At 43.1% G+C, this 26711-nt stretch overlaps 1 protein-coding gene across 1 annotated transcript in view; it reads left to right on the forward strand.

Annotated features, from left to right (window-relative positions):
• The first annotated feature begins 7028 nt into the window (after positions 1-7028).
• Positions 7029-26711, forward strand: part of LOC125344194 (double homeobox protein 4C-like) — a 30680-nt gene continuing 10997 nt past the window's right edge. Inside the window, exons 1-6 of the mRNA XM_048336820.1 lie at positions 7029-7041; positions 19284-19429; positions 22863-22965; positions 23921-24057; positions 25389-25454; positions 25878-26006. Of these exons, the coding sequence (XP_048192777.1) occupies positions 7029-7041; positions 19284-19429; positions 22863-22965; positions 23921-24057; positions 25389-25454; positions 25878-26006 (594 nt within the window). The remainder of the gene's footprint in view (positions 7042-19283; positions 19430-22862; positions 22966-23920; positions 24058-25388; positions 25455-25877; positions 26007-26711) is intronic.

Below are 26711 nucleotides of genomic sequence, written 5' to 3' on the forward strand. Positions count from 1 at the left end.
TTAAGCAATCATTTGAAGAGGACCCCTACCCAGATTTTACAGCCAGAGATGAGCTGGTCAAACAGTTGGGATGTTGCCTAACTGTAATTGATGTAAGTGTAATCGGTGAAGCTTTGTGGGAATTTCTCTCTTTCTTTGGTCGGAATTGTAAAGAATTGTGGGAAAGTTTCATCATTCTTCATCACATAGGGTAGAGTCAATATTTGGTCACTGTTTTGGATGTTATTTGGGGGTGTAGATGTATAGTTCATGCTTTGAATGGAAAGTCAGTTACTAGGGGTCAAGTCAGGATGCAGAGATATATAAGGAAGTCGTTGAGACTTTAATGGTGTTGACCGAATGTTTGGTGTTTAATTATACTTCATAGCCTAGACTGAATAATTTGAATGGAGTTAGGATGTTGGATATTGGTGGAATAAGGATAGGGAGAGAAGGTGAGATGAGAAAGACTCTAGAACTCTGGCTTGAGCAAGTAGAAGACGGGCGTTGTCTTCAACTCACAGAGGGCTACTTGAGGTTCAAAGTTTGTGTCAGAGACCTTTGGTGTTGATGTTGACCTGGGTCACATGAAGTCTTGTGTGCTAATTATCTGTAAGAGGACAGAGTCACTACAAGGTAAGAGGCTCAAATGGTGAGTTCAGGAGAAACATTTGGCCTGACTGTGTCAAGTACCCACTAGTGATACTTATGGCTGCCATGTTCTCTTTTGTTTTGGGAATTCCTTATAATTATGAGAAGAGAACTCTGTTTATTGGTGTATGTGTGTGTGTGTGTGTGTGTGTGTATGTGTGTTCGTGTGTGTGTGTGTCTAGGGTATCTATGTGTGTGTGTATGTGTGTTGCTGTCCTCTGGGTCCAAGACCTTCAGCTCTCTACATGCAGACTACCACTTGAACTATGCACCCTGCCCTTGAGATACTTTTGATAAACTTGCTCTTGTGAATAATTGTCAATTTGCACTATGTTTGTAGCTAAGATTGCAGATATCTGTCATCAGTACCTGGCTTTTAAAATCCCTTAACATACAGCAATTCTACAATTGGAGTTGATGTGTGTATATCTGTCAATATTTGCAGGTGCCAGTGGCTCATGTCTCTAATCTTCACTACATATGAAGCTGATATATGAGGGATCACAGTTTGATTAAAGCCCATTAGACTTCAGGACCTGTATAAGAAAATGATGCTCTATTTGTGTCTCAAGTACCAGTTGAGCAAGTGCCCAAGTGTCCTGAGTTCAAACCCCAGCATTACCAAATTATCATCTAGAATATATAGCCTCATGAATTTACTGTTTTGGGGTACCTTGAGCAAAAAATTTTAAAAGTAGGAACATGTGTAGTAACTGATAAGAAAGATCTGTTCTTTTTAAGTGCAGAGGATTCTAACAGGTTTCCTGGAATGTCTAGGTAGCTCCTGTGAACCAGTGGTCAGTTGAGGGTTTGGACGACTGAACAGTAATGCACCTTCCTACCAATGTATTATACATTCCACACAGTAAGATTATGAATTCATCAAAGATTGCCTTAAATTTCATGCCTTCTCAAGGCCAGGAAGGGGGTCATTGATAGTGCTGAGACCATGGTAAACTACAAGATATTCCTGACACAATTGAGTTGTCCTATGGGATATTGCTTGAATACCGGCGAGCAACAATATATATTTATATTTTTATCTTTTCAGAACTGGTTCCAAAATAAAAGAGCCAGACTACCAGATGCAGAGAAAAAGAGAATATTAGCCGACCGGAAACGATGGGAGAAACGTACCCAGGTCGGTGTGGATTTAGGCTGCACTGATGCCCTGGAGCCGTCCCTACTGGGCCCTGGGAGTCCCTTGCCTTTGGAGCCTCCCAGGGTTTCCTGCAAGGAGAATGCCGGCCAGTGCGACCCTGCGGTGCAGGGCAAGAAAGACGGACCAAGCTGTACTTTGGAGCCTCGAGGAGAAACCGGAAGTAGCCCTTCCTGCAGCTTCAGTTCATCTCTCAGCGTTCATCCGTACACATCAGAGCTGTATCTGCAAAGGGTCGGTGCTGGGATGGGAGAAAGGCCCCGCACCCCACCCTTTCAATGGCATTTGGTTCAGAGTCCACAGGAAGCCACCCAGCAGCAGTGGCAGCAGCAGCAAAAGTGGCAGCAGTCATCCCATGATTATTATTCCCCATTGCAAGGACAGCAACAGAATGGTTGGGAATATTTCCAGCACCGGCCACAGCCTTCAAATTACCCACAGCAACAGCCATCTCAGAATCTCTTTCTAATGCACCAGCATCCTAAGGAGGTAGGGCAGCAGGTTCAGTGGGATCAAGGTGAACAACTTGCTCTTGGTCCTCAGATGCAGCCACTACATTTGGTCGTCAGTTCTCCACCTTTGTCTCCCACAGAATATATACAGGCAGCTGATGAAGAGCAACAGGGGAAACAGTACTTTCAGCTCTAGGCCCCACATCTGAATCAAGAACTGAGGAGGGCAGAGGGTGAACCAATGAATAGGAAGGAGTTTCCATTTGTAGAATTGAACTGACTCAGGATGCTGGAGCTGGGGCTAGTGCTCTACCTCTTGACATATAGGTCCATTGCCAGTTTTGGTGATTAAGTATTGATAACAATAGCCTTGGAGACATTTCATTCCTCAAGCTGGTTTTGAACTGTGATTCCTGATGTCAGTCTCCTGAGTAGTTGGGACTCAGATGTGAGCCACTGGTGCTTGGCAACCATGACTTTTATAGTTGACTATGAAAAAAGAGAGCATGAACATGGAACCCAAACCAACAAGCACAGAACTGGCAAAGTGCAATGAGAAACGCCATGGGCTTCAGATGGACAGAGGCTCCGACTCTCAAGGTCTCAAGAACTGTAAGATCAGGCAGAACCCCACTCTGCCCAGCACCCTGTGTGGGTTCCACCCTGGACACTGCAAAGTTCTCCTCCAAGGACTAGGACAGCATCATCCAGAGAAGCCTCCAAGCTTCTAGACAGCATCTGTGCCCCTGCGCAGCCTCCCTCCAGAGCCACAAGTGAAAGGATGTCCCAACATAGCTCAGCTCTCAAAGCCCTCAGGGCTCATGGACTTGCTTACATAAGCCCTATTCCGGAGTTATGAAGGAAGGACTCTCAGCATTACTTCTTTTATATATATATATATATATATATATATATATATATATATATATATATGACTTGTTTTCAACCTATGAAAAGACTTGTAATTCCATATGTTCACTGTATCTTATGTTTTATTTCAACAAATGACAGGTATAAAATAGAGGTTACTTTTTCATACTAAGTCTGACATCCAGTTTATACACTACAATACCAATTCATTCTTTTATAAAAATAGCTCATATTGGGAAATCTAAATTCACATACTCTAGTTGTTGGAAGTGTTCAAGTATACATGTAAATGAATCATCATTTGAATAAACTATCAAATTCCTTGGCCACAAATGCGTCTTTTGAGTGTTTGATTACCACATGATCATGGTTGCTCTATGAAACAGCACAGGCCTAGACATTAGAGATAGAAAGTTCCAGAATCATTTTTAGGCAGGCCAAGCTGCCTACCCTCCCCAGGAAGGGGAGCTTTGACTCTTAGTGGGAGAAATCAGACACTATGTGCATTTCTCAGTGGTATTCATGGTCATTCTGAGAGTCAGTGTCTTCCTGCAGGAAGCTCCTGATCTAGGGAAGGAAATGATCACACCTGAGTTGCAGGTGTCAAGAGCAATGAGGTCAGGCGGGGCTTTTCATGCAGTGTGATAGTGAAGAGCTTATCTTGGAAGAGTCTTTGGTGCGCACTATAAGACCCCAGAGAAAGCTGGGTGCTGCTGGCTCAGGCCTGTAATCCTAGCTACTCAGGAAGCAGGGATGTGATGCTCATAAGCATCCTGGGCAGGAAAGTCCACCAGACCCTTTTCTCTAATTAATCCCCCAAAGGCAGAAGTGAAGCTAACCCTTCAATGGTAGTATCTTAGCCTCGACCTAATAATCTCAAGGACAATGCCCAGGCCCTGATTTAAGCCCTACGCTGGCAGAAACATACATAATTGTTAAAAGAAATGTTCTGGGTTTTTTTCTGATGAGAAAGGAGAGACTCTGTAGATGCATATGTAGTTAGGACAGTTGTGGCAATGGACAGGGGCAGGACACCTAGCTGAGCAAGGTGTGAGGCCTCACCACTAGTATGAGAACAGGTGCCAGCTGCCCAGCTAAGGCCAAGGGAATGGGAGCTACTGTCATTGCAGAGAGTTCCCAAAGGACATGATGACTGTATGTAGAGTCAGAGAAGTGGGGCAGTGAAATAATCATCATTTGTTCATACTGTAATCCCAGCTACTGTGTACTTGAGATATGAAGACTGCTATTGCAAACTTGGCCAATCATGAAAATCCATGTACACATATTTGTTAACCAACATAAAGTCAGAAGTGGAGCTCAAGTGGAAGAGGGCCAGCTTCTAGGGACAAAAACTAATGACAGCTTCCATGCCCTGAACTCAAGTACCAGCACAAATACACACACACACACACACACACACACACACACACACACACCTATAATATCTTTGCAACTCATTAAGATACTTCCTGTACATTTACGTCCTGATTTAATCTCTCAGGATTTCCAGAAATCTTTAAAAAGAAAGTCAGAATAATGCTAGGTGCCTAAGATCTTAGTTTATGGCTGTAATATTAGCTAATTAAATGACTCAAGTCAAATGATCCAAGTTTGATGTTATGCCGGGCAGACAAAACTTTGGCTATTTTTTAAAATCAGTTCTGGGACTTGAACTGAGGGCCTTATCAATGTCCCTGGACTCTTTTTGTAATAGGCTAGCACTCTACCAATTGATTCACAGCACCTCTTCTGGCTTTTTCTGTATATGTGGTGCTGAGGAATTGAGTCTAGAGCTTCAGGTGTGCTAGGCAAGCACTCTATCACTAGGCCACATTCACAGCCCTTGATTTTTATCTGTAATTACAAAATCTGGAAGTGAACTTGTGGCTCAAAAGAAAGAGTGCCAACAGAATAAAAGCAAAAACTTCTGTTTTCAAGCTCTTAATCCTGGCAAACAAAACTACCCCCCGCCAACACACAGAAAACCATGCTAATTGTCAAACTGCACACTGGACCTACAGAGGTCCTACTCGCAAAACAAGATTTTGAGATGGCCCACAAGTGCTTCTCTAGCCAATATGACCTGAGACTATGAGCTAAGGAATTAAAGGGCCTCAGGGCACGGAGTGAAGGAATACGGCAGGCATGACCTAGGAGGACTCTAGGTTGTGATAGTGGGAAGATGTTGTGTGTTTGCCTCGCCTTCCAAAAAAACACCAAAAAACCCTTCACATTCAAGCAATGATGACCAGTGACGACGAGCATTAGATTTTCTGTAGGAAAATGTATGTGAAAGGAAACTTTTCAAGGTAAAACAAGAATGAAGGATTTGGCCACAGTGTTTGACCATTGAGGAAGTTTGATTATAAGATCTGGCCTATTGGGAGCTAAGTAGACCTCTCCCAGTGATGTAGAACCCAGGAAGTCCGGAACATTCTTGGGGTTTCAGTGTCCTGTGTCCAAACCCATGTTCTGGTCCTGGGCAACTGTGGTAAGGATCTAAGTCCTGCAGTGGAGAGTGCTTGGTGCTTGGTTGACTTCCTTCCATACTTTTTACTTTGTTACGTTTCCACTTTCTCCTTGACTGTGTAGCTGTCCTGAGGGGTTTTCCCCTTCATCTCCCTCATGGCCAGCCTGCTTCCCTGTTTCCTCACAAGCTCTCCCAGGGAAGGGTCATCCCTCCCATTAACTCTCCCTTGCACATCTTTCCATTAAGGTCCCTGGCGCTGACTTTGCAGCTGGCTGATGGCCACTGCTGACCGACAGCTGGGAGTAGATGCAGCATGGTAGAAAGGAGGTGGGAGGAGGCCCAGCTCTTGGCTCAAGCCCTTAATCCTAGCTACTCAGAAGGCTGAGAACTGAGGATTGTGTTTTGAAGCCAGCTGAGCTAGGAAAGTTCCAGAGACTCTTATCACCAATGAGCCAAAAAGGCCAGTAGAGGATCTTAAGCTCCAACCAGCCTTGAGCAAAACAGGCAAGGGACAGTGCCCAGGCCATGAGTTCAAGTCCTAGTACTGTCACACATGCTCATGTGCTCTACCCCTCCCACACACCTAAAAAATAACCTGCAAGTATTCTCAAGGTCTCCTTTTTGGGAATACAGAGTTCCTCGTTGTGAAGAAAACTCCAGGGCCTACAGTTTCCTTAGCGATACAATGGAGCTTTTAGCTATTTTACCAGCCTGCTTGCTCTCTTATTTTTTGAGACTGGGTATCCCTGCTTTGACAAGGCTGGCCTGGAACTCTTAATCCTCTTCTGTCAGTTTCCTATGGACATGCTCTTGTACTATCTTGGAATGAATTGAAGGTGAATTAGACAAAATGATGTCATGTGAATAATATATTGTCTTACAATGTCTTTCTTCCACATCCTTGAGTTCTCCCACCTCTGATTTCAGTTATTCCTTAAATGTGTGGTTGTTTTTTTTTTTTTTTTTCTTTCTAGTGTTAAGAATCATCTGTGGTCTCAGGCAGCCTGCCCTCCTCACACAGAAGAATATACCATGCTGACACATTATATTGACAGCAATAAGCATGGTGTTCAAGTTCAGTGTTGACAATTTCTGGGGTAACCTCTCAGTGAGGATACAGTGATATTGACAGAATAAGAATCTTCTGGAGAGTTGGTGTCCGTGGGTTCCCCATGGAAGGTAGGATTTGAAAGGGTCTGCTTAGGTGAAGGCAGCAGATGGACCAAAGGTGGGGGGGGAGAGTGTCCATGGGCAGAGACACCCAAGGTGGGCCTACGGTGGGCTTCATTCAGTGTCCTACATAATCTGTGGGTAGGGACTAGAGTTCTCTCCCAAGCACATAAAGGCACTCGGCCAGCTGAGAGCTCTTTTCTCTTCCAAGCTCAGAAAAGCCCTGGACCTGTTCTCTTTTTACCTGTGTGAGATCCTGGAGGAAAGATTCAACATGACTCCCCAAAGTGAGTTTGTCTTATGCTGAATTGAAGTGTGTTTGCTTTGGAAAGTGACTGTTCACTCCAATGTCTTAAGATTGTTGGAACAGTTGGACTTTTAATCTGCTAAAACCTAGTCTGGTAGGATGGAGAGTGGTGACATCTAGCGCAGGTCATGATTGTAACTGTGTGTGGTATTGGAATGAATTGGGGTACAGGAGGACTTTCTCATAGACTTGGATATTTAAAGATGTTTCTGTGGTTCCATTGGAAGAGGTATATTCGAGTTTAGAAGGACATGTGGCAGGATTTGCAGGTAAAACAACACACCTGAGAATCCTTCCAGTGAATGAGGAAAGCCGTGGAGAGAATTAGATGGGGGGGATGAGGAAGTAGAATCTGTTGTGTTCTGTGGGTTGCTGTGCAATCAGGTTGGCTAGTAGATTTATCAGGCCTTGTGCTCTGTGCTATCCTGTGGTTAAGAATTTAGTGGGATGGAACGGGCACATGGGTTGGTGGCAGCATCCTTACTGGCACACAGGGCTCAGGGTTTGAGCCCCAGTTGAACAAAACATAGAAACAAAACAGGACAGGAGGTAAAACTGTCAGTAAAAAGCTCTGCTAGGTGCACTGCAGATCTCTCTAACTAGAAAACTAGAATATCGAACAGCCTTTGATGTGTCCTTGGGAAGGCTGTACGCAGCATCTGCTTCTGATTTCTTTGTCTATAGGAGCCTGAGTTGAGGCAGGGGTCCTGCTTAGGCTTCATCTCCATCACAAAGAAGAACTGATTCAGCACTTCAAAATCTCCCCTAGGTAAGATAAGGCAGAGGTGAACGGGAAAGGACTGAACTGACACCTACTGAGCATGCAGCTTTCTTCACTGGTGGTCTCCTTGCACATATATCTCAGCAAGGCTAGAAGATAGCTTCCAGTGCCCAGCGTGGCCAGCTTCAATTTTCTTTCATTGTTTGTCTTTTTCTTTTTTTCCTTCTTTCTTTTCTCCAATCCTGGTGTTTGATTTCAGGTCCTGGGTACTCTAAGTTTCTTTCTTACTCAAGGCCTAGTTCTCTACCACTTGAGACGCAGCTCCATTTCCAGGCTTTGTTTGTTTGTCTGTTTTGTTTTGTTTTGTTTAGTGGATATAAATGCCTCACTGAATTTCCTGCCCTGGCTGCCTGAGTAGCTAGGATTAAAGGTGTTGAGCCACCTGAGTCATTCCTTATAGGACCAATTAGCACTTACCTTTGGGCTCTGGGTTAGAGGTGTTTTGGGGGGTACAGGGAGGTTGAAACAAAGGCAAGACAAGTGCCTTACCTCTTGATCCACACTCCTAGGTGTGAGCAGGTGTAGCTCTTCCCAGCCAAGCTGAGAGCAGCTGCCTGAGAATTCAGTGTTATCACTTGGGGAGGATGAACAGATCTAAGAGGATCCAGATGAGCACCTGTCACGTATGAATGAGTTTTTTTTTTTTTTTTTTTTTTTTTTGGCCAGTCCTGGGCCTTGGACTCAGGGCCTGAGCACTGTCCCTGGCTTCTTCCCGCTCAAGGCTAGCACTCTGCCACTTGAGCCACAGCGCCGCTTCTGGCCGTTTTCTGTATATGTGGTGCTGGGGAATCGAACCTAGGGCCTCGTGTATCCGAGGCAGGCACTCTTGCCACTAGGCTATATCCCCAGCCCCATGAATGAGTTTTGAAGACAATCCTGGTGAGAATCGAACTCTGAAACAGTCCTCACAACTTTGTGCTTTAGGGTAAAAGAATATGTTCAATTATTCCAGAGAGTTTTCTTGTCTGGTTGGAGAGTTAGCTCCATGGAAGTGCACTTGCATAGCAAGTGCAAGGCCTTGAGTTCAGTCCTCAATTCTGCAAATAAATAGGTAGGTAGGTAGGAGGTGGATGGATGGATGGGTGGGTGGCAGGGAGTTTGCTTGTCTGCTAGACACGCCTGTTGCACTGCCATAGAAACCAGTGACCATTAGGTGGCGTCTGACACCACATCCTGAATGGTTATGGTTGTGTTTTTTTTTTTTTTTTTTTTTTAATTTCTGTTTTCCTCTGGCAATATTTAATTACAGTGCAACATCTGCTGGCTATGGGAATTTAAGCAACATAGAGAATTATAAAGCAAAAACTAGGAGTTTTATTCTTGTACTTTGTTTACAGTCTTAGGAAACTATTGTAAAGAGTTTGATAAACCTTCTAGGGTTTGTAGTTGGTTTTATATTTAACACAACGTGTTTGCAAAACACAGTGTGTCTTTTATTTCCAAGGTCTAGTTGGTTTTGTGACTTCCTTCTTTGTTACTGTTGTAAGGTTGTGCAGGTGGGGAAATGGAAACATTCGTTCTCTAACACAGGTGACGAACCTGATCTGCACAATGGCTTTGAATAGCTGCTGGAATGTCTACAGAAGTTTTAGTTTCACCATGAGTCAGCTACTGGATGTATCCCACAGAGAAGCCCTTGCAGTGTCTCTCAGAGAATATAGGACCCTCCCATGAGCCTCATAAAGTAAAGCTGGTGGCTGTGTGAGTTGGCTTTCCATCACTGTAACAGATTACCAAAGACAATCAACTTAGAAAGAGAAAAGGCTTATTTTGGTTCCCAATTCTCGAGTTTTCTGCCTGTGGTTGGCTGTCCCATTGCTTTGAGCCTGTGGCAAGTCAGCACACCAGGGTGGGAGTACATGAAGCATCAAAGCTCCTCCCTGGAGGCCCAGGAATTCAAAGAAGAAAAGAGGAAGCAGTCCCATAATCCTCTTGGAGACCTCCCACCAATAACCTGCCTGACCTCCTACTGCGTTCACCTCTTTAAGTCCCCCCCACCAATCACCCCATGCTATAGACAGACACATGTTCCTTTGGGGGGCACTTAAGGTCCAAATTATAGGAGTTCTAGCTCAGTTAAAAATAATAAACTGGGCCTGGAACTGGTGGATCACATCTGTAATCCTCGCTAGACAGAAGGTTGAAATCTGAGGATGAAGCTTCAAAGCCAGCCTAGGCAGGAAAGTCAGCAAGACTCTTATCTGCAGTTAACTACTACAAAGCCATAATGGTGCTGGTGCTCAAAGTGGTAGAGCAGTAGCCTTGAGCACAAACATGCTCAGGGACAGAACCAGGGCCCTGATTTTAAGCCTCAAGACTGAAACACACACAGGCACAGACACACTCAGGCACGCGTGTGTGTGTGTGTGCACGCACAGACACAGACACACACAGAGACAGTAAACAGGACCTGTGTAATTTTTCGTGTTCCTGAATACTTAGCCCAGTTAAGAAAATCAAATTCCTAAGTTACTTTTGCAGTATGATCATAATAAAGTAGTAACATTATTCTTGGATACATAACATATTCACATAGCACAAATAAGCTGGGTAAACATATTCCTATAGTCTGTGATAAATAGTTAATGTTTTGGTTCTGTTGAAAAAGCCTTAGACAGGTTTAAAGTAAGTTGAATTTATTTAAGGAACAAAACAAAAATGACTGACAAATTGGGCAACCCTCACAATCAGAACAAGCTCTAAGAACTTTGGCCAGCAGCATAATCAAGCATCATTTATATAAACCAGAAGTGAGGCATAGAGACAATTTAATTGGTTCAGCTTGGTTGGTTAATTGGTTTAAAAGCCTCTTGAGATTAACAGAAGCTCAGATTGTTAGCTTTCTGTCCCTGAGATCAACAACATAAGTGGAAGGAGGGTTTATTTTGGCTCATGGTTTCATAGCAGCCTACCTCCATTGTTTGGGGCCTTTGGTGAGGCCAAACATCAGGATGAGGAATTCACAGTGGAGAAATAGCTGTTCATATTGTGTTGGCCAGGAAGTAAGAAGAGGCTGAGAGAGAGAAAGGATGAAGGCTGGCTCTACTTCCAATCATAATCTACCTCCTAAAGGCACTACCACTGCCAGGAACACTACAGGCTGATCACAACAGCTTTAGCACGTGACCTTTGGAGGATATTTGAGATCCCAATCCTTTCCATGAAAGGCCTACATCCATGTCATAGTGTAAAATGCCTCTCAGAGACCCCCATCTCAACAATGTCTAGCCTTGCCTGGAAGCCCTAGCCCTCATAGCATGGTGTGAATGCTGAAAATTGACATACCCCTGGCCCTGTATCTTTGCTGTCACAGCTCACACTGGAAGGCTAACTTTGGTCCCTGCCTGCAGCTGTTCTCAGCAGATGTTCCTGGCACCTGTAACATCCTGTGATCTGCACTGTCACATTTCTGAATCCTCACAGCTCCAGGCATTCCCCTCTGAGGGTCTGCTTGCAATGGACTCTGACCCTCCCACTCGTTGCCTGACTTCTCCGGCCTTCCTGCCTGTGAAATCAAGGTGGAAGTGAAATGGTGGAAGGTCTGATTCATTTCCCAAGAGAGCCAAGAATTCAAGATAGAGTGACAGGAGAAGACATGGTTTTTATTAGACATTAGCCAGTGTGGTAAGAGATAATCGGATGGGATCCTGGTTCAGTCATTGCCAAAAGAAAGTTTATATAATATCTTTTGTGGAAATTTGTTTTGCAGTCTCAAGCAGGTGGGAGGCAGAGTAGTTGAACGTTCTTGAGAAGTGGCCAATTCCAGAATGTGGGTTATGAGTATCATAACTTTTCCAGAGCTCACTAAGGAGTCGTGCCTGGGCCCATGACTGAGAAAAAGTTATAGTTTAGTTTGTATTTGAAAGTCTGTGTATCTGGTTTCCACCATTCGGTCTCTGCTCTATAATTTTATAACAACATTTTTTTTCTTGGTGCTGGTTCTGGGGCTTGCACTCAGTGACTGTGCACTGTCCCTAAGGTTTTGTACTCAAGGCTAGTACTCAGTCATTTGAGTCACAGTTCCACTTCTGGCTTTCTGCTCACTTACTAGCAGTAAGAGTCTCAGGGAGTTTTCTGCCTGAGCTGGCTTTGAACCTTGATCCTCAGATCTCAGCCTTCTGAGTAGCTAGGATTACAGACATGAGCCATAAATAAAATCTTATTTATTGAGCTTTACCTTTGCAGGATTTGGTTTTCTTTTTGATATCTCCTTGGTAAATTTCTCACTCAAGCTTATTGAATTTCTCTCCCAAGCCTTAAATTGACTTCTTGACTCATCTATTTATTTGAATCTTTCTTGAGAACAATGATCATCTTAAAAGCTATGCTTTTGAATTCTTTGTCCAATAATTTGACCATATCAAGGTCTTTGGATTCAGTTACTAAAGAGATTTAAAAAAATAAAACTTTTGGAGGAGTCATACTGAACAAGGTTTCTCATATTTTTTTTTGTCCAGTCTTGGGGACTGGGACTCAAGGCGTGAGCACTGCTTCTCGCTTCTTTTTCGGAAAGCTAGCACTTGAGCTACCTCTTGAGATAGCACCACTACTGGCATTTTCTGTTTATGTGGTACTGAGGAATAGAACCCAGAGCTTCATGCATGCTAGGCATGCACTCTACCACTAAGCCACATTCCCAGTCCGGTTTCTCATTATTTCTGTTACAATTGTGCATTGTTTTGGGTGGGTACCACTTCAAGTATATGGAAGAGTTCCTAGTGAGTAGTTTTTTCCTTAAGAGCTATTATAAATATGCTCTCCAAGGACTTGGAGTCACAGTGATAGACACGAAAACAAATAATTGTCTCAACAAGGCAAAAGTTACTTCTGCAGAAGGGTGTGCCAACATCCCAAAATCTGGCAAGCACGCAGAACAGGTAGGATGCCCCCTATTTATCCCTAACACATCAGGCCCCACCCCTCCTCTCAGATTGGTTGCACTCGGGTTCACAGTCTGCTCCCAATTGGCTAGATTAAAGAGGGTATTTATAGGAGGTGACTATTAAAGATTCTGAAATAAGATTAATAGTAACAAGCAATCTCAAAACTTACTCACACCTTCTGTTTTTTCTGGGAACTGAGGTTTGACTCCTGAGGCGTGTCTTAATTCCATTGTAGAACAACCAGTTCAAACAACACATTAAAAAAAATCCTTCCTATCCCAAAGTAGTTCCTCTTTCCTTTCTTTACTTGCTGATGTTGTCTTAGCAGAATAATCAAAGTGCCAAGCCACCAGGCCTAAGAAGGAACTTTTAAGCCAGCCACTTTGATAGGAAAGATGGCTTTTCTTACATGAGTACCACGCTTCTTGGTCAAAGTCACCCTTTCCATCATTCTCTGCCATCTTTCCTAATCCCATCCATACTCTCTAGTTATGTGGTTCTATTTTTACATGTGTACATTGAATATAATGATTGTATTTGTCTGTCTTCCATCCCCTTGACCTCCTGCTTTCTCTTGACAGAACCTATTTCAGGTTCATGGTATTCATTAGTTAAACTGCCTCTTAGTTTTTCCTCCCTGAGTCCTTTAGTCAATTTGTTTGTGTATATATGCATATACCCATGTATATGTTTTAATGTATGTTTATAGTTTAGATCTAATGTCCACATGGGAGAGAAAACATGTTTGTCTCTCTGAGCCAGACTTACTTTACTTAATCTGATATTTTTCTAGTTCTACCCATTTTCCTGAAAATGACACAATACAGCATTCTGATAGCTGAGTACAATCCCATTCTATATATATGCATTACATTTTCTTGATTTATTCATCAATTATAGGACATCTGGGCTGCTTTCAATAGCTTGGCTATGTTGAATAGTGTGGCATGCCAAATCTCTGCACAGGATTTAGGGACTGAGATAAATGTGGCTTCTTCTTGTGCCAAATCTGTGGTCCCTATGGTGGCTTGGGTGATCTTGTAGTGCCCCTTTCTCCCTCTACTTCTCCCCCAGTCAGGTGTGCACTGCAGAGTATTTCTTATACCTTCCTGTTTCTTTGTGCCTCTTAGCTGTCCTAACACCTCTTTCTGAACTCCAGGTACTCTTCCTTTCTTTCTCTCCCTGGAATATAGTGCTTCCCTTTGTTACCTTGACTCTTGTCATTCATGAGTCTCACAGAGAAAGCTTTGAACTTGATGCATCACCTTAGGTATTAAGGGTTGCCAAAAAGAGACCTCCATGCAGTTCAGGCAGAAGAGTCTATTGGGAGAACCAAACCTCCATCTGCACCAGATGGAGGTGGGCAGAGAGAGTTTATGGTGGAGAGAGATTGTATATGTGGGGACAAGGAGGAGGTATGGCAGCAGTGCATGTGGAAGTGACCTCAGAGCCTGGGGTCCTTTTGCAGCCTCAAAAGCAGGCAGTTGACAGGTACAGTTACAGTTCCTAGCAGGTGATTTCTAGTAAGGCTTTGTGCTGTTCTTCATGAAGGGGAAAGGGCTATTCCCCTGGCAGACCTAACATCCCAGCCTTTTGATAGTTATAAAGGGGCACTCTCTGACTACTCTCTGCTGACAAGGGGTATTGGAATTAGGGATAGAAGGTGAAGTTGTCCCAGGTTTCCGCACCAGATATAAGGGTTGCTGAAAATAAACTACCACATGGTTCGGGCAGAAGAGAGTTTAGGGAGATGTCTGACATAGGTTACTTTGGCAGTCTGGGCTTGAGGTGGGGGGGAAGCCAGGAGGCAGATTGACCCTCAGAAAGAGAAATGAGGGGACCCAGTTGAAAGGATATGTGCCAGCCATCCCAGGGGACCATGTGGAGATAGTCATGGACAGGAGAAGAAGGTTTATAAGGAGGTTTATTAGTGGGGCCATATCTCCCACGGGAGAGGGAGCAACATGGCGGGTGGCTTCTGCACCTTATCCAAGTGGTAGCTTCTCTGGGGCTAAAGGGGAAGTAGGTAGGGCTTAATTGTGAGTGGGAGTGGCCCATTATAGTTCTAGGGCAGCAAGTTTAGGTAGGGGTGGATCTGGGGGCCAATGGGAGGAGCTGAGGACCTAAGGTGGGGGAAATACTAACACCAGTGACTTGTGACTACCCTCTCCCAGTTTCAGCACCAGGTATAAGGGTTGCTGAAAGGAGACACCACGTGGTTCAGGCAGTAGAGATTTTATTAGGAGAACCAAACCGCCGGCTTGCAACAGATGTAGGTGTGCAGAGGGAGAACTTATGGTGAAGAGAGATTATATGGGACAGGGCCAGGAGGAAGTGTGGCCACAAAGGATGCAGAAGTGACCTCAGAGCCTGGGGTCCTTTTGCTGACTCCCAGTCAGGTGATTGACAGTTATAGGTGTTGGGAAAATGAAAGAGACTGGAAAAAGAATAGGCCAGACTTGATCCTCAACAGGTGAGGACTGTTTGTTTGTTTGTTTTTGGCCAGTCCTGGGGCCTGAGCACTGTCCCTGGCTTTTTTTTTTTTTTTTTTTTTTCTCAAGGCTAGCACTCTGCCACCTGAGCCACAGCGCCACTTCTGGCCATTTTCTGTATATGTGGTGCTGGGGAATCGAACCCAGGGCCTCATGTATATGATGCAGGCACTCTTGCCACTAGGCCATATCCCCAGCCCGTGAGGACTGTTTATTGAGTAACAGCGAGAGGCACAGACCTTCCCATGGGTTTGGAGGTTGTGCTGTGGATTGGGTTTGGGGGTGGGCTTATATAGGGCTTGACAAGGAAATAGAAAACAGAAAATGGGTTATGGTCCCAAGGTGATGTCTTTGACCAGCCCCACAGTGGAATGCTCCATGTGGGGTCAGGGGCTATTGTTCCTTAGGGACAAAGGGTGGTGTCCTTGGCCCGGCCTGGATTAGAATTGCCTTGGACAGGCATGTGATCAAGCTTGTTGTCTTGCTTGACCTTGGGAAAGAGGCAGGAATCAATCCTTCAACAGGTGATTCCAAGTTTCAGGCAAGTGATTTCTGGTAAGGCCATATGCTGTCCTTCATGAAGAGGAGTGAGGGGAAGGGGGCTGTTCTCCAAAGCAGACCTAACACTAGGACCAAACATTTTCTCTTAGGATGCAAAAGGAGGCTGTGGTTGTAGGTACAGCACTAGGGTGACACTAGAATGCTGTTGGGAGATATCTTTGATATCATTTAGTTTAGGATGCTATTTTCCCCCTAATTAGGTCATTTCTGCTGTCTTAATAAAGCACCCAGACTAGAACCATGGCATTCACTTAATTTGCATGGCTTCATTGCTAGAAGCATTAGATGCTATGGGTCTTTGGGTATTTTGCCATTTTTGTAAATCCTGTGGGCTCAGAGACTATCATTTTTCTACATATTATTATTTCATTTAGTTTAAACATGTGACATTTCTGGCAATGTTACACATATCTGTGTAACACACAGATATGTGATATACCCAGTAATAACTATTTTTTTGTGCTAGTACTGAGGCTTGAAATCAGGCCCTTGCGCTCTTGCTCAACTTTTTTGCTCACAGCTGGTACTCTACACTTGAGACAGATGTCCAATATTGCAGTTTGCTGGTGAGTTGAATATGGAGTCTTATAGACTTTTCTAAGTCATCTGGCTTTGAACGTTGACCCTCCAAGTCTCAGTCTCTTGAACGGCTAGTACTGCAGTGTGAGCCACTGGTTTCCAGTATGAAATAATTTTCCAGTAGAAGTTTTAATTCAAAAATTGGTTTAAGCTGGGTTCTGGTGGCTCACATTTGTAATCTTAGCTATGCAGGAGGTTGAGATCTGATGATGTGGTTCAAAACAAGCCTGAGCAGAAAAGTCTGTAAAACTCTTTATCTTCAGTCAACCACCAGAAAACCAGAAGTGGAGCTATGGCTCAAAGTGGTAAAGCACTACCTTGAGCAGAAAAGCTCAGACAGCATTCAGGCCTAAGTTAAAGCCATATGAGAGGAAAAAATAAAATAAAAATATTGGAAAGAAAGGCTGAAGTAAGAGCTGATGTGGTTATTTTCAGGCAAGTCTTGACTTTCTTCCTTTTCCTCTCACCCACGTGATATAATCTATTTTAGTTCAGTTCACTGTTGTGCCAAGTCGCAAGACCACCCCCTAGAAGACCACCGAGATTCAGACACTCCGAAATGCAAAAGCAAGGCAAGGCAAGGCTTTATTTAACGAGCTGCCAACTCGGGCCTAGTCCTACCCACCAACACAGTGGAGGTTAGGAGGGAGCCCCCAGCTGTGATTACACAAGGCTTATAAAGGCCAAGAACAAGGTTACAACAATCAGCTGTGCAAGCAAGATTAGAACACAGGTACAAATCTGATTGGCTCAGGGTTCGATTCTAAAATGGGGTTCATGTGGTGGGGCCTGACTTCAAAGTCTGGCACCTTATCACCTGATCTCTGTAATCAGATATGCAAAACAGTGTCACAGCAACAGCCCTGTTAGTAAATACACTGAGGAGCTGAAACTAGGAAAACTTGGCCTATGTGTTGGGAAACTAGGTAAGACTCCACACATTGTATAACATAGCCAAGCCCAAATCAATAGGAGTGACAAGAGAGGAAAAAAAATCTTTATGTGAGCCAGACAGCTCAGAACCAAAGCCTCAGGATAGACATAAAATTATCGAGTAGAGTTGGGAGTGGTAGTGTGTTATGCCAGATTTCCGGTCCCCAAAGACCACCAAGGAGCCGATAGCGATGCAAACACACGAGAGCCTTTATTGCAAGCTCGAGCCTGGACTCCCAACCGTCACTAACACAGAGGATCTGGATTGAGAGCCCCGACCCTCAGATAGGCAGGGTTTTTATTGTGATTACAATATGGGCAGGGTATTTCCAACTTGGCAAATACTTGATTGGATGGCATTTAGCAAGCAAGTCTTGTCCTATTTCTATTGGCTATCTACCCTTTCAGTTATCTATTTTGGTGTTGATATCAGGACCTGGCCTCGATATCAGGAATTGACAACAGGTGGTCACGTAGCACTGATGCAGGGGGCTAGTACAGGGGGTAGAGCAAGTCACAAATGGGTTAAGCAAGCCGTTTACAGAAGCAGACTATTGCGGTCAGGCTAACCTAGTACCAACTTTATTTTAACAATTGCGACCATGTTTTCCCATTACCACTAAGCAAGCTTGAACGGGCTAAAACAATCCAGTACTCAATCATAAGTAAACCAACCCAACAGTTACCATGGCATTTCTACTAATATTATGGTTATTTCTATAGTCTATGACTAAGATCATTTTTTACTGTCCGTTACCATGGTTGTTACCCACTAGGAGTTATCACTGTTAGCCCAGATTTAATTTATAAATCTACTTCAAATGGTTGTGTTAGCTTGATTTTTCATTGCTGTGACAGATAACCTGTAGTTTCAAGGAGCAAAGATAATTTTTGCTTTAAGGCTTTACAGGTTTTAGTTGAAGGTTGCTTTGGGCTTGATAAAGCATCATGGCAGCAGGGATGTGTGGTGAAGTTTGCTCTCTTTATACAGACTAGAGACAGACAAGGACAGAGCCAAGACACACCCTGGGAAAGTCAGCCCTGCCCCCTCTGCCTTTCTCTTCTCTGCTTTTCATTGGTCTATTCAAATGTTGAGCCCAAGGAGGGGTGAAATCAGTGATACAGTCAGTGCTCTCACTTGACAGTCTAATCTACTCCAGGCCCGCCCTCATGAACACACCCAACATTAGCTTTTCCTAATCCCCTAGGAATCTCTTCATCCAATCAAATTGACAATCAAGAGTCCTCACAATTGGTGGAATATTTAGTGAAAGGATTAAATCAATGGGTATTTAAGAGAAGGTGGGCCCAGTTCCAGATCTTGGGAGCAGTTTGGTTTTTGCTCTGATCTTGGAGGAGTTCACATGAATTCCCAGAATGCTTCCAAATAGTAAGTTTCTCCCTGACCTTGCTGGTTTTCAGTGATAGAACTTGGGAACTTTTATATAACAACCATGATTGCAAAAACATATCTTTTGAGAGGGAAGTGGTTGTTTTTTCCCTTTTTGGGATTAATTGGGACAGAGGCTTGCTGAGCATTTTGAAATTGGATTCTGGGATTTTCCAACATCAGGGACAGTTAGCTGGGTCTATCTGTTGAGACTAAGGAGACAATAAAATTCCTGAGGTTTGTATTTTAATGCCATTGCATGCTGGCTTAGAGTTCAACATACAAATTTTAACATTTTATTTCAGGGTTTTAATTGTTTCTCTTATTTATTAATGTCATTGATTTACATGCAGATTTCCCATTTTAGATTGCTTCCTCTTTTTTTTTCTTTGTGTGATACTGCTGTAGGATTTCTGTTAATTCTTGCTTAGGTTATGGAGTTTATACCTGTGTGTATGTCTATATCTGCTTAGGTTCATGTCTATAGCATGTCATCATGTTAGGCCTTTCAGTGTGGCATAAATACAGAAAGTATATGCTCCTGCTAGTGATTTTAATCTATAAACTGACTTTATGCTCTTTCATTCCTTCTGGGCTCCCTAGAAAGAGAAACTCGTCGACGGAGGATTGTTTTGAGCCAGAGTCAAAAGGATACTCTCTGGGCTTGGTTTGAAAAGAACCCCTATCCTGACTTAGCTGCCAGGGAGAGTTTGGCCAGAGAAATAGGCATCTCAGAGTCTCAAATTCTGGTAGGTATTAGGTCTTTGTTGCTCTTTGTATTTTTTCTGATCTGTTATTTTTATTTATCTTTAATTTTTAAAATTGTTATTATAAAAGTTATGTACAGAGGGATTACAGTTATAAATCAGGTAATGAGTACATTATTTTTTGGACAATGTCACCCATTTTCTTCACTCTCTTCCCAGTTTTCCCTTCCCATCCCCACCCACAAAGTGAATACTTCTTTTTTTTTTTTTTTGCCAGTCCTGGGGCTTGAACTCAGGGCCTAAGCACTGTCCTTGGCTTCTTTTTGCTCAAGACTAGCACTCTATCACTTGAGCTACAGTGCCACTTCTGGCTTTTTCTACATATGTGGTGCTGAGGAAAAGTGTATACAAGGCAAGCACTCTACCACTAGGCCATATTCCCAGTCCCGACAAGTTGAGCAGTTATTTTTCCACATAGTGTCCAATGAGTACCACTGCTTTATTTGTTTACCCTTTGTCCCTCCATTTCTGTGCCCACCCTTACTGTCTCAAAAACAGATAAATGACCATACAAGACAAAAAGGAAAGAAAATAATAGCAAAAACCCCTCTGTTTCCATTTTCTGGGGTTCATTTAGATAAATGTTGCTTTATATGATCAGATGCACATATTTCTGTTTATTTTCAAGAAGAAGGGACAGACTTAAGGCTGAGCACTTCTTCTCAGGTTTATTTAGTCCATATACAATGGAAAGATAAGAGAAGAAGAGGAGCTGTGTGTTTCTTTTGTTGAAGTTGGGAAGGCTGACTGCTTGTTTGAACAAATAGGGAAGGATAAGTAGCTTGCTTTCTCTATAGGAACAATTCAATGATTTAATAATTTCCTCATATTTTGAAAGAACAAGAATATGGGCCATTGGATAAGTTTGATAACAAAATCCTCTTTTATTAATTATAATATATATGTATATATATAGTCAGATAAAAATTACTAGCTAGGCACTGGTGGCTCATCTGTCACCCTAGTTACAATGAGTAAAAAGCCTTGTGAGCATGTAAGGCTTTGAGTTCAAACTTGGTACCAGTACAGACACCAACACCAATAAACCCCTCTCCCCATACACATGCATATACCACTCTGCAATCAGATTGACCCTGGGTGCTTCTGTAGGTGTTTATATTTTAGGACTAACTTTCACATATGAGGGAAAACATGCCATTTGCCCTTCTGAGCCTGACTTACTTCTTTTAGTTTGGTGTTGACCAGATCCATTCATTTTCCTGCAGATGACATGCTTTCATTTGTCTTTATGACTGAATAGTAATATTCCATTATGTCTATATACTACATTTCCTTGATGCATTCTTCAGTTGTAAGCCATCATGGTTGTCATAAACTTGGCTATTGTGAATAGTACTATAATGAACATGGGTGTATAACTGTTTTCTGTTCTGATATAGTAAATTAATTTAATTATGTAAATTGTGTCATTAAATATACCACTAAATATATGATATAATCAATTAACATAATTCAATATTGTAATAGTCAATATAATTAATCAATTCAATTATTTAAAGTATAAATCTCATTAACAGCAATTAATATTAATTATATTGATTTTTTTCCCCCAGTCCTGGGGCTTGAACTTAGGGCCTGGGCTCTGGCCCTAAGCTTCTCTGTGCCCAAGGCTAGCACTCTACCACTTGAACCACAGCACTACTTCCAGCTTTTTCTGAGTAGTTTATTGGAAATAAAGAGTCTCAAGGACTTTGCTGGGTGGCTTTGAACTGAGATACTCAGATCTCAGCTTTTTGAGTAGCTAGGTATGGTAAGCCACAGGCACTAGGCCTACTATAATGGTTTTAACTGGAATGTTTGCTGTGGAGAGCTAATGGGGTGGCACAAGTCTGTTATCATACCTCCATGGGAAGGAAGCCTTGTGTAGGCTAGTGCCCAGGTACATACCTGGACAGGAAGTGAAATCTTATCTCAAAAACACACTGCAAAAGGCCAAGGCTGTAGGTATGGCTCAGTGGTAAAACCATCTGCCTACCAAGTGTAAGGCCTGAGTTCAAACCCTAGTTCTACCAAAAGAAAAGAAAGAAAGAAATTACTTACAAAGTTTATCTCCACGTATATACGTGTATTAGAACTAGGGAAGGGAAAGGGAATACCAAAATAGAGAGACAAAGGATAAAAAGACAAACCATTACAAAAGCAATACTTATAAAACCATTTGGTGTAAACAACTGTACAACTTATGGGGGCAGAGGGTAAGGGGGGGAGAAGGGGGAGGAGGAAAATGAGGGAGGAGGTAACAAGTTGAACAAGAAATATACTCACTGCCTTACATACGAAACTGTAACCCCTCTGTACTTCACTTTGGCAATAAAGAAAAAAAAAGATTATCTCCATGTATATATTAGATTGTGTAATTGTAATTTCCTATGAAGAGATGAGGACCAAGAGAAGCATTGAATATTTTAACAAGTGTTAAATGGTGGCTTGGGGGAAAAGGAAATAAACATTTCTAGGGGGTAGGTACTGACGGGAGTGGGTGGGAACAAGGAGGGTGAATGAGGATAGGTGTGATCCAAATAGATGGTGTGCATGTATAAACATTGAGCATTAAAACCTGTTAAAATTGTTTTGGGAAGAGGGGAAGGCATGTGACAGAGGGGTGAGATTGATCGAAATATATTGTATACATGTGTGGAAATGTCACAATAAAATACCCACCAACACCCCTGTGTAACTAACGTATGCTAGTGAATAAAACAAGAGAGAGAAGTATGTGTATGTGTGTGTGAGAGAGAGAGAGGAGAGAGAAAGAGAAGGAGGGAGAGAAATGGAGGGAAGGAGGAGGAGAGAGAGGGAGGGCAGAGAGAGACAGTACCTCAAATCATGGTAGTTTAATTCAAATGCCATTAAAACTACCACAGAAGGCATGCTAAGCAGAATGCTGACCAAGTCTTACCTGAATTTGATGTTGGTATTTTTTGGCAATGATATTCCTTGAATAATTCATTGATTTTTTTCTTATGGACATTGCTTCAAGGACAGATGCTAAAAAGGTTTTGTTTAGTTAGATTGACATCTGAGGGATCCTCACTGGTTTGCATTTTCTTCCCGCTGCCCTGGGATTGCAAACAGGGACAAACTGGCTAGACAAACAGACCTCCCAGAATCCAGAATCCAGAACATGCTGTATCTGTGGCACCATATTTGTTCTACATAGAAATGGTGTTACTTCCTCAGATGCTATTGAATTTGAATTGGACATTGAATGTGACAGGTGTGGGCTGCTCTGGAGAAGAGGCATGGCGTGCATACACCTGACACTCATCATGAGTGGGAGTCTGGCAAAAGGAGTAATATTTACATCTGACTGGCAGTTGTGCAGGTACTGGGAAAGAGTACCAGGACAAAAGTGGAAAAAGGTGAAGGTTGTACATTTTCTTTTCCCATTTAGACTTGGTTTCAAAATCACAGAAGGCTCAAACGACTCGAGTCTAAGCACTCCTTTAGAGAGAATCAACCTCAGAGACAGGACAAGGTTCAATTCAAGACTCAAGGTAAGAAACTCCTGGCCCAAATACAATCATTCCCTCCATACATTTATCTCCCTCCCTCCTACTCTCTCTCTCCATCTCCCCTTTCCTTCCTTCCTTCCTTCCTTCCTTCCTTCCTTCCTTCCTTCCTTCCTTCCTTCCTTCCTTCCTTTCTTCCTTCCTTCCTTCTTTCCTTCCTTTCTTTCTTACTACCTTCTTTCTTTCTTTCCTTCCTTCCTTCCTTTTTTCTTTCCATCCTCCCTTCTGCCTCCCCCCTCCCCCAACTTCTTCCTTATTTTGCCACACTAGGGATTGAACTCAGGACTTCACATTTGCTACTTAGCCAGTACCTCAATCTTTCCTCCAGTCTTTCTCTCTTTTCTTAAAAGAGTGTCAATAGTTTTATTTTGCTTGCTCAAATTTCTGTAAAGAATCAGAACTAATGCTGAGTCAGAGATGAACATTCTCTCACTATTTGAAAGGGGGAAAGCAGTGCCTTAGCAAGATAAACTTTGTACCTTGTCAATACCCTGCAGCTGTGCAGTGAAAGAGTGTGTCCTGTCACCTCTGGGATTGGATCCTGGGACAGGGCAGGTTAAAAAGATCCTGGGAGAATGGCTATACCAAGAGTAAAAAGATGGTTCAAATTTGAGTGTGAAAAATAGCCAACCAGGCTGGGGATATGGCCTAGTGGCAAGAGTGCTTGCCTCGTATACTTGAAGCCCTGGGTTCGATTCTCCAGCACCACATATACAGAAAATGGCCAGAAGTGGCGCTGTGACTCAAGTGGCAGAGCAAAAGGAAGCCAGGGACAGTGCTCAAGCCCTGAGTCCAAGCCCCAGGACTGGCAAAAAAATAAAAATAAAAATAAATAAATAAAAATTAATAAAAAAATTAATATAGTTTAAAAAAAAGAAAAAAAAAAGAAAAATAGCCAACCAACTCTATTTTGTGTCACTGTTCTCCTCAGCTAAACAAGCTAGAAGAACCCGGACACACTTCACAAGATGTCAAACCAGTATCCTAATGCACGCTTTTAACAAGAACCGCTTCCCTGGGATTGCAACCCGGGAAACCCTGGCTAGACAAACAGGCATTCCAGAATCCAGAATCCAGGTACACATTGTATCTGCAGCATTCTATTTGTCCTACCTTCTCAGCTGCTACTCAACTTGAACCTGACATTGAGCTTGACAGGTGTGGGGTGTTTGGGATTATCCCACTGCTCTGGAGAAAAGATATGGCATGCATATGCCTGATACTCACCACAAGGAGTCTGGCAAAAAGAGAAATATTTTCATCTGACTGGCAGGTGTGCAGGCACTGGGAATAGAGTACCAGGACAAAAGTGGGAATACCTGGATAATACAATCTGTGTTGGTATTTATAATCCTTGGAAGCCCTGTCAGCAGTCATGAGGGCATCTCCCCATGGGAGGGGGATGGTAAGCAGCATTTCTTGTCTCTTAGGACCTAGGCACCATACACATCTTCCCTCATCCCACCCCTTGGTATAATGTAAACAAATCTAGACCTTCACCAATGAGGGTAGATACAAGAGGCCCAGGCCAACAAACCCTATTGTTTGTAAGTCACAAGATTTTTATTTTGTGTACAAGAAGTGTACTCAAAAAGAAAACTGCTCTTACAGCCTGTTCATAAGCTGTGTGTTCTTAAGGGATCCTTGGTGGAGAGGAGAAATTCACTTTTGACCCAGTATTGGAGACTAGAAGGTAAATTCTAGGCCTCCTTTTACATTCACAGTATTATTTCATGCATAAGCATGTGCTAGTTGAGCTCTGTGTTAGTCCTGATTGTCAACTGGCTTGAGAAAGTCTTCAGAGTTTAAGGAAGTTCATCTCTAGGTGTCTTTGAGAGCATTGCCAGAGATATTTGATCTTGAAGGCTGTGACTGAGTCACCGGTTTATTGCACTGATGAGTTTGCACTTTGAATAGACTTTTGAGACCTCTAGACTTTTGGTGAAGCTATGGGAAGACAGACCTGGCTGGATGAAATGGATTGCTAGGGGTCATGCCTTTGGAAGGTATATTTGTCCCCTGATACTCTTCTGATTAAAAGATGAGAAACAGGTAGAATCTCATATCTACCTAGACCTCCCTCTCTCTTTTATTTTTAAAAATATATAATTTTATTGTTATTATTAAGGTATGTCCAGAGGGGTTACAATTTTACAAGTCACTACATTTCTTTTTTTGGACAATGTCACCCCTTCCTTTTCCTTCTTCCAAATTTCCCTGCCCCTCCCTGCACACAAATCACATAGTTGATTTTCCATAGTGTATGCTGAAAAGCAAGATGGAATTTGTTCACCCTTCCTCCCTCCCTTTCTGCATCCTCACTTTGCCCCCACTAAAAAAAATCCCAAAGCACAAACAAACGCCATCATCAACAATAATAACAAAAAAAGCAATTCTCTCTCTCTAAGACATGGTTTCAAAACCGAAGATCTCGGCATCCAGGCCAGAGCCGAGGTGGACCTGTGGCTTCTTTGGTGAAAGGCCCAAATGAGAGCCCTCCTGAGTCTGATCAACCAGCCCAAAGCAGCCAGTGCACTGCTCTAGACAACACTGCTCATCTGTCTCCTGCCAAAGCTTCCACCACGACCTTGTCCGCTGAACCAGCTCTTTCTCTATCCAACACAGACTCAGTTCCTTTGGAATCATTGGAGGGCTGTGAAAGGCAGTTACCAATGGCTGTGGTGGTCCAGCCCTCCCCCGCTGTGTGGGGAAAAGGGGTTTCTAGACCTTCAACACTCACTGGTCACTTGTCAACAGAAATGAATTCGGGAGGGGAGTCCTCACATACTCAGCCTCCATTCTGCCCCCCAATCAAAGGAGGATGTGGGTCCAGTGAGCACAGGGGCCTGGTGATGCTGCCTCTCAGAGACTCTGCTCAGCCTCTACCTGGTAACCAGCCATTGCAGGAGCTGCAGCACCAAGACAAATATTTTTTTCTGCGCTGTTGGGATGAGTGGTTCCAGTCGTTCATTGCTGAATGGGAACCTGAGAATGGCTACTGGTCTCCTGGCCAGACTGAGATACAGGTTCAGGGCCAATCACCTGAAAATGCATCTCAGCTCTCTGAGAGATCTCAACAGCATGAGGTGTGAATCTTGAACCTTTTTGGAGAAGACTTGTGAACCACAGATTAAAAGCAGAAGACAAAAAGTATTGGGGAGTCCTGAGCCACCGGTAGATGGCCCTCCATGTGTCCCTGACAGCTTCTCAGTGAGGGTTTCAGACCTTCACATAGTGAGAAAGTTCAGATTAAGGAGCATCACAGAACCCAGATCTGGGCTTTCTCTCTTTGGATGCAAAAACTCCAGGTGATGTCTGGGTGCTGGAGGCTCACACCTGGTATCCTAGCTATTCACACCTGGAGGGTGAGATCTGAAGATTGCAGATCAAAACATCCCAGGCAGAAAAGTTTGTGAGACTCTTAGGTCTACCATTAAACACCAAAAAGCTGGAAGGGTGGCTGCCAAGTGAGAGCTTGAGGTCCTGAGTTCAAGCTCCACCACCTGCACACACAATTTTAGTGTTATATAGAATAGACAATGACTTGAGCTCTGGAGTGTGTGAAAGAAAGTAGCACAAAATACTTGTACACCCAAAGGGACCATTTGTTGTTGTTTAGTTTTGATGGACTTCTTATGTTATTTAACTGGTCTTGAAATCAAACACTGTAGTGATCCTCCTGTCTCAGAGTCTCAGGTAACTGAGATTCCAGGCATGTATCACCATATCTG

Source organism: Perognathus longimembris, chromosome 2 (assembly GCF_023159225.1).
Source record: "Perognathus longimembris pacificus isolate PPM17 chromosome 2, ASM2315922v1, whole genome shotgun sequence".
Taxonomy (NCBI): domain Eukaryota; kingdom Metazoa; phylum Chordata; class Mammalia; order Rodentia; family Heteromyidae; genus Perognathus; species Perognathus longimembris.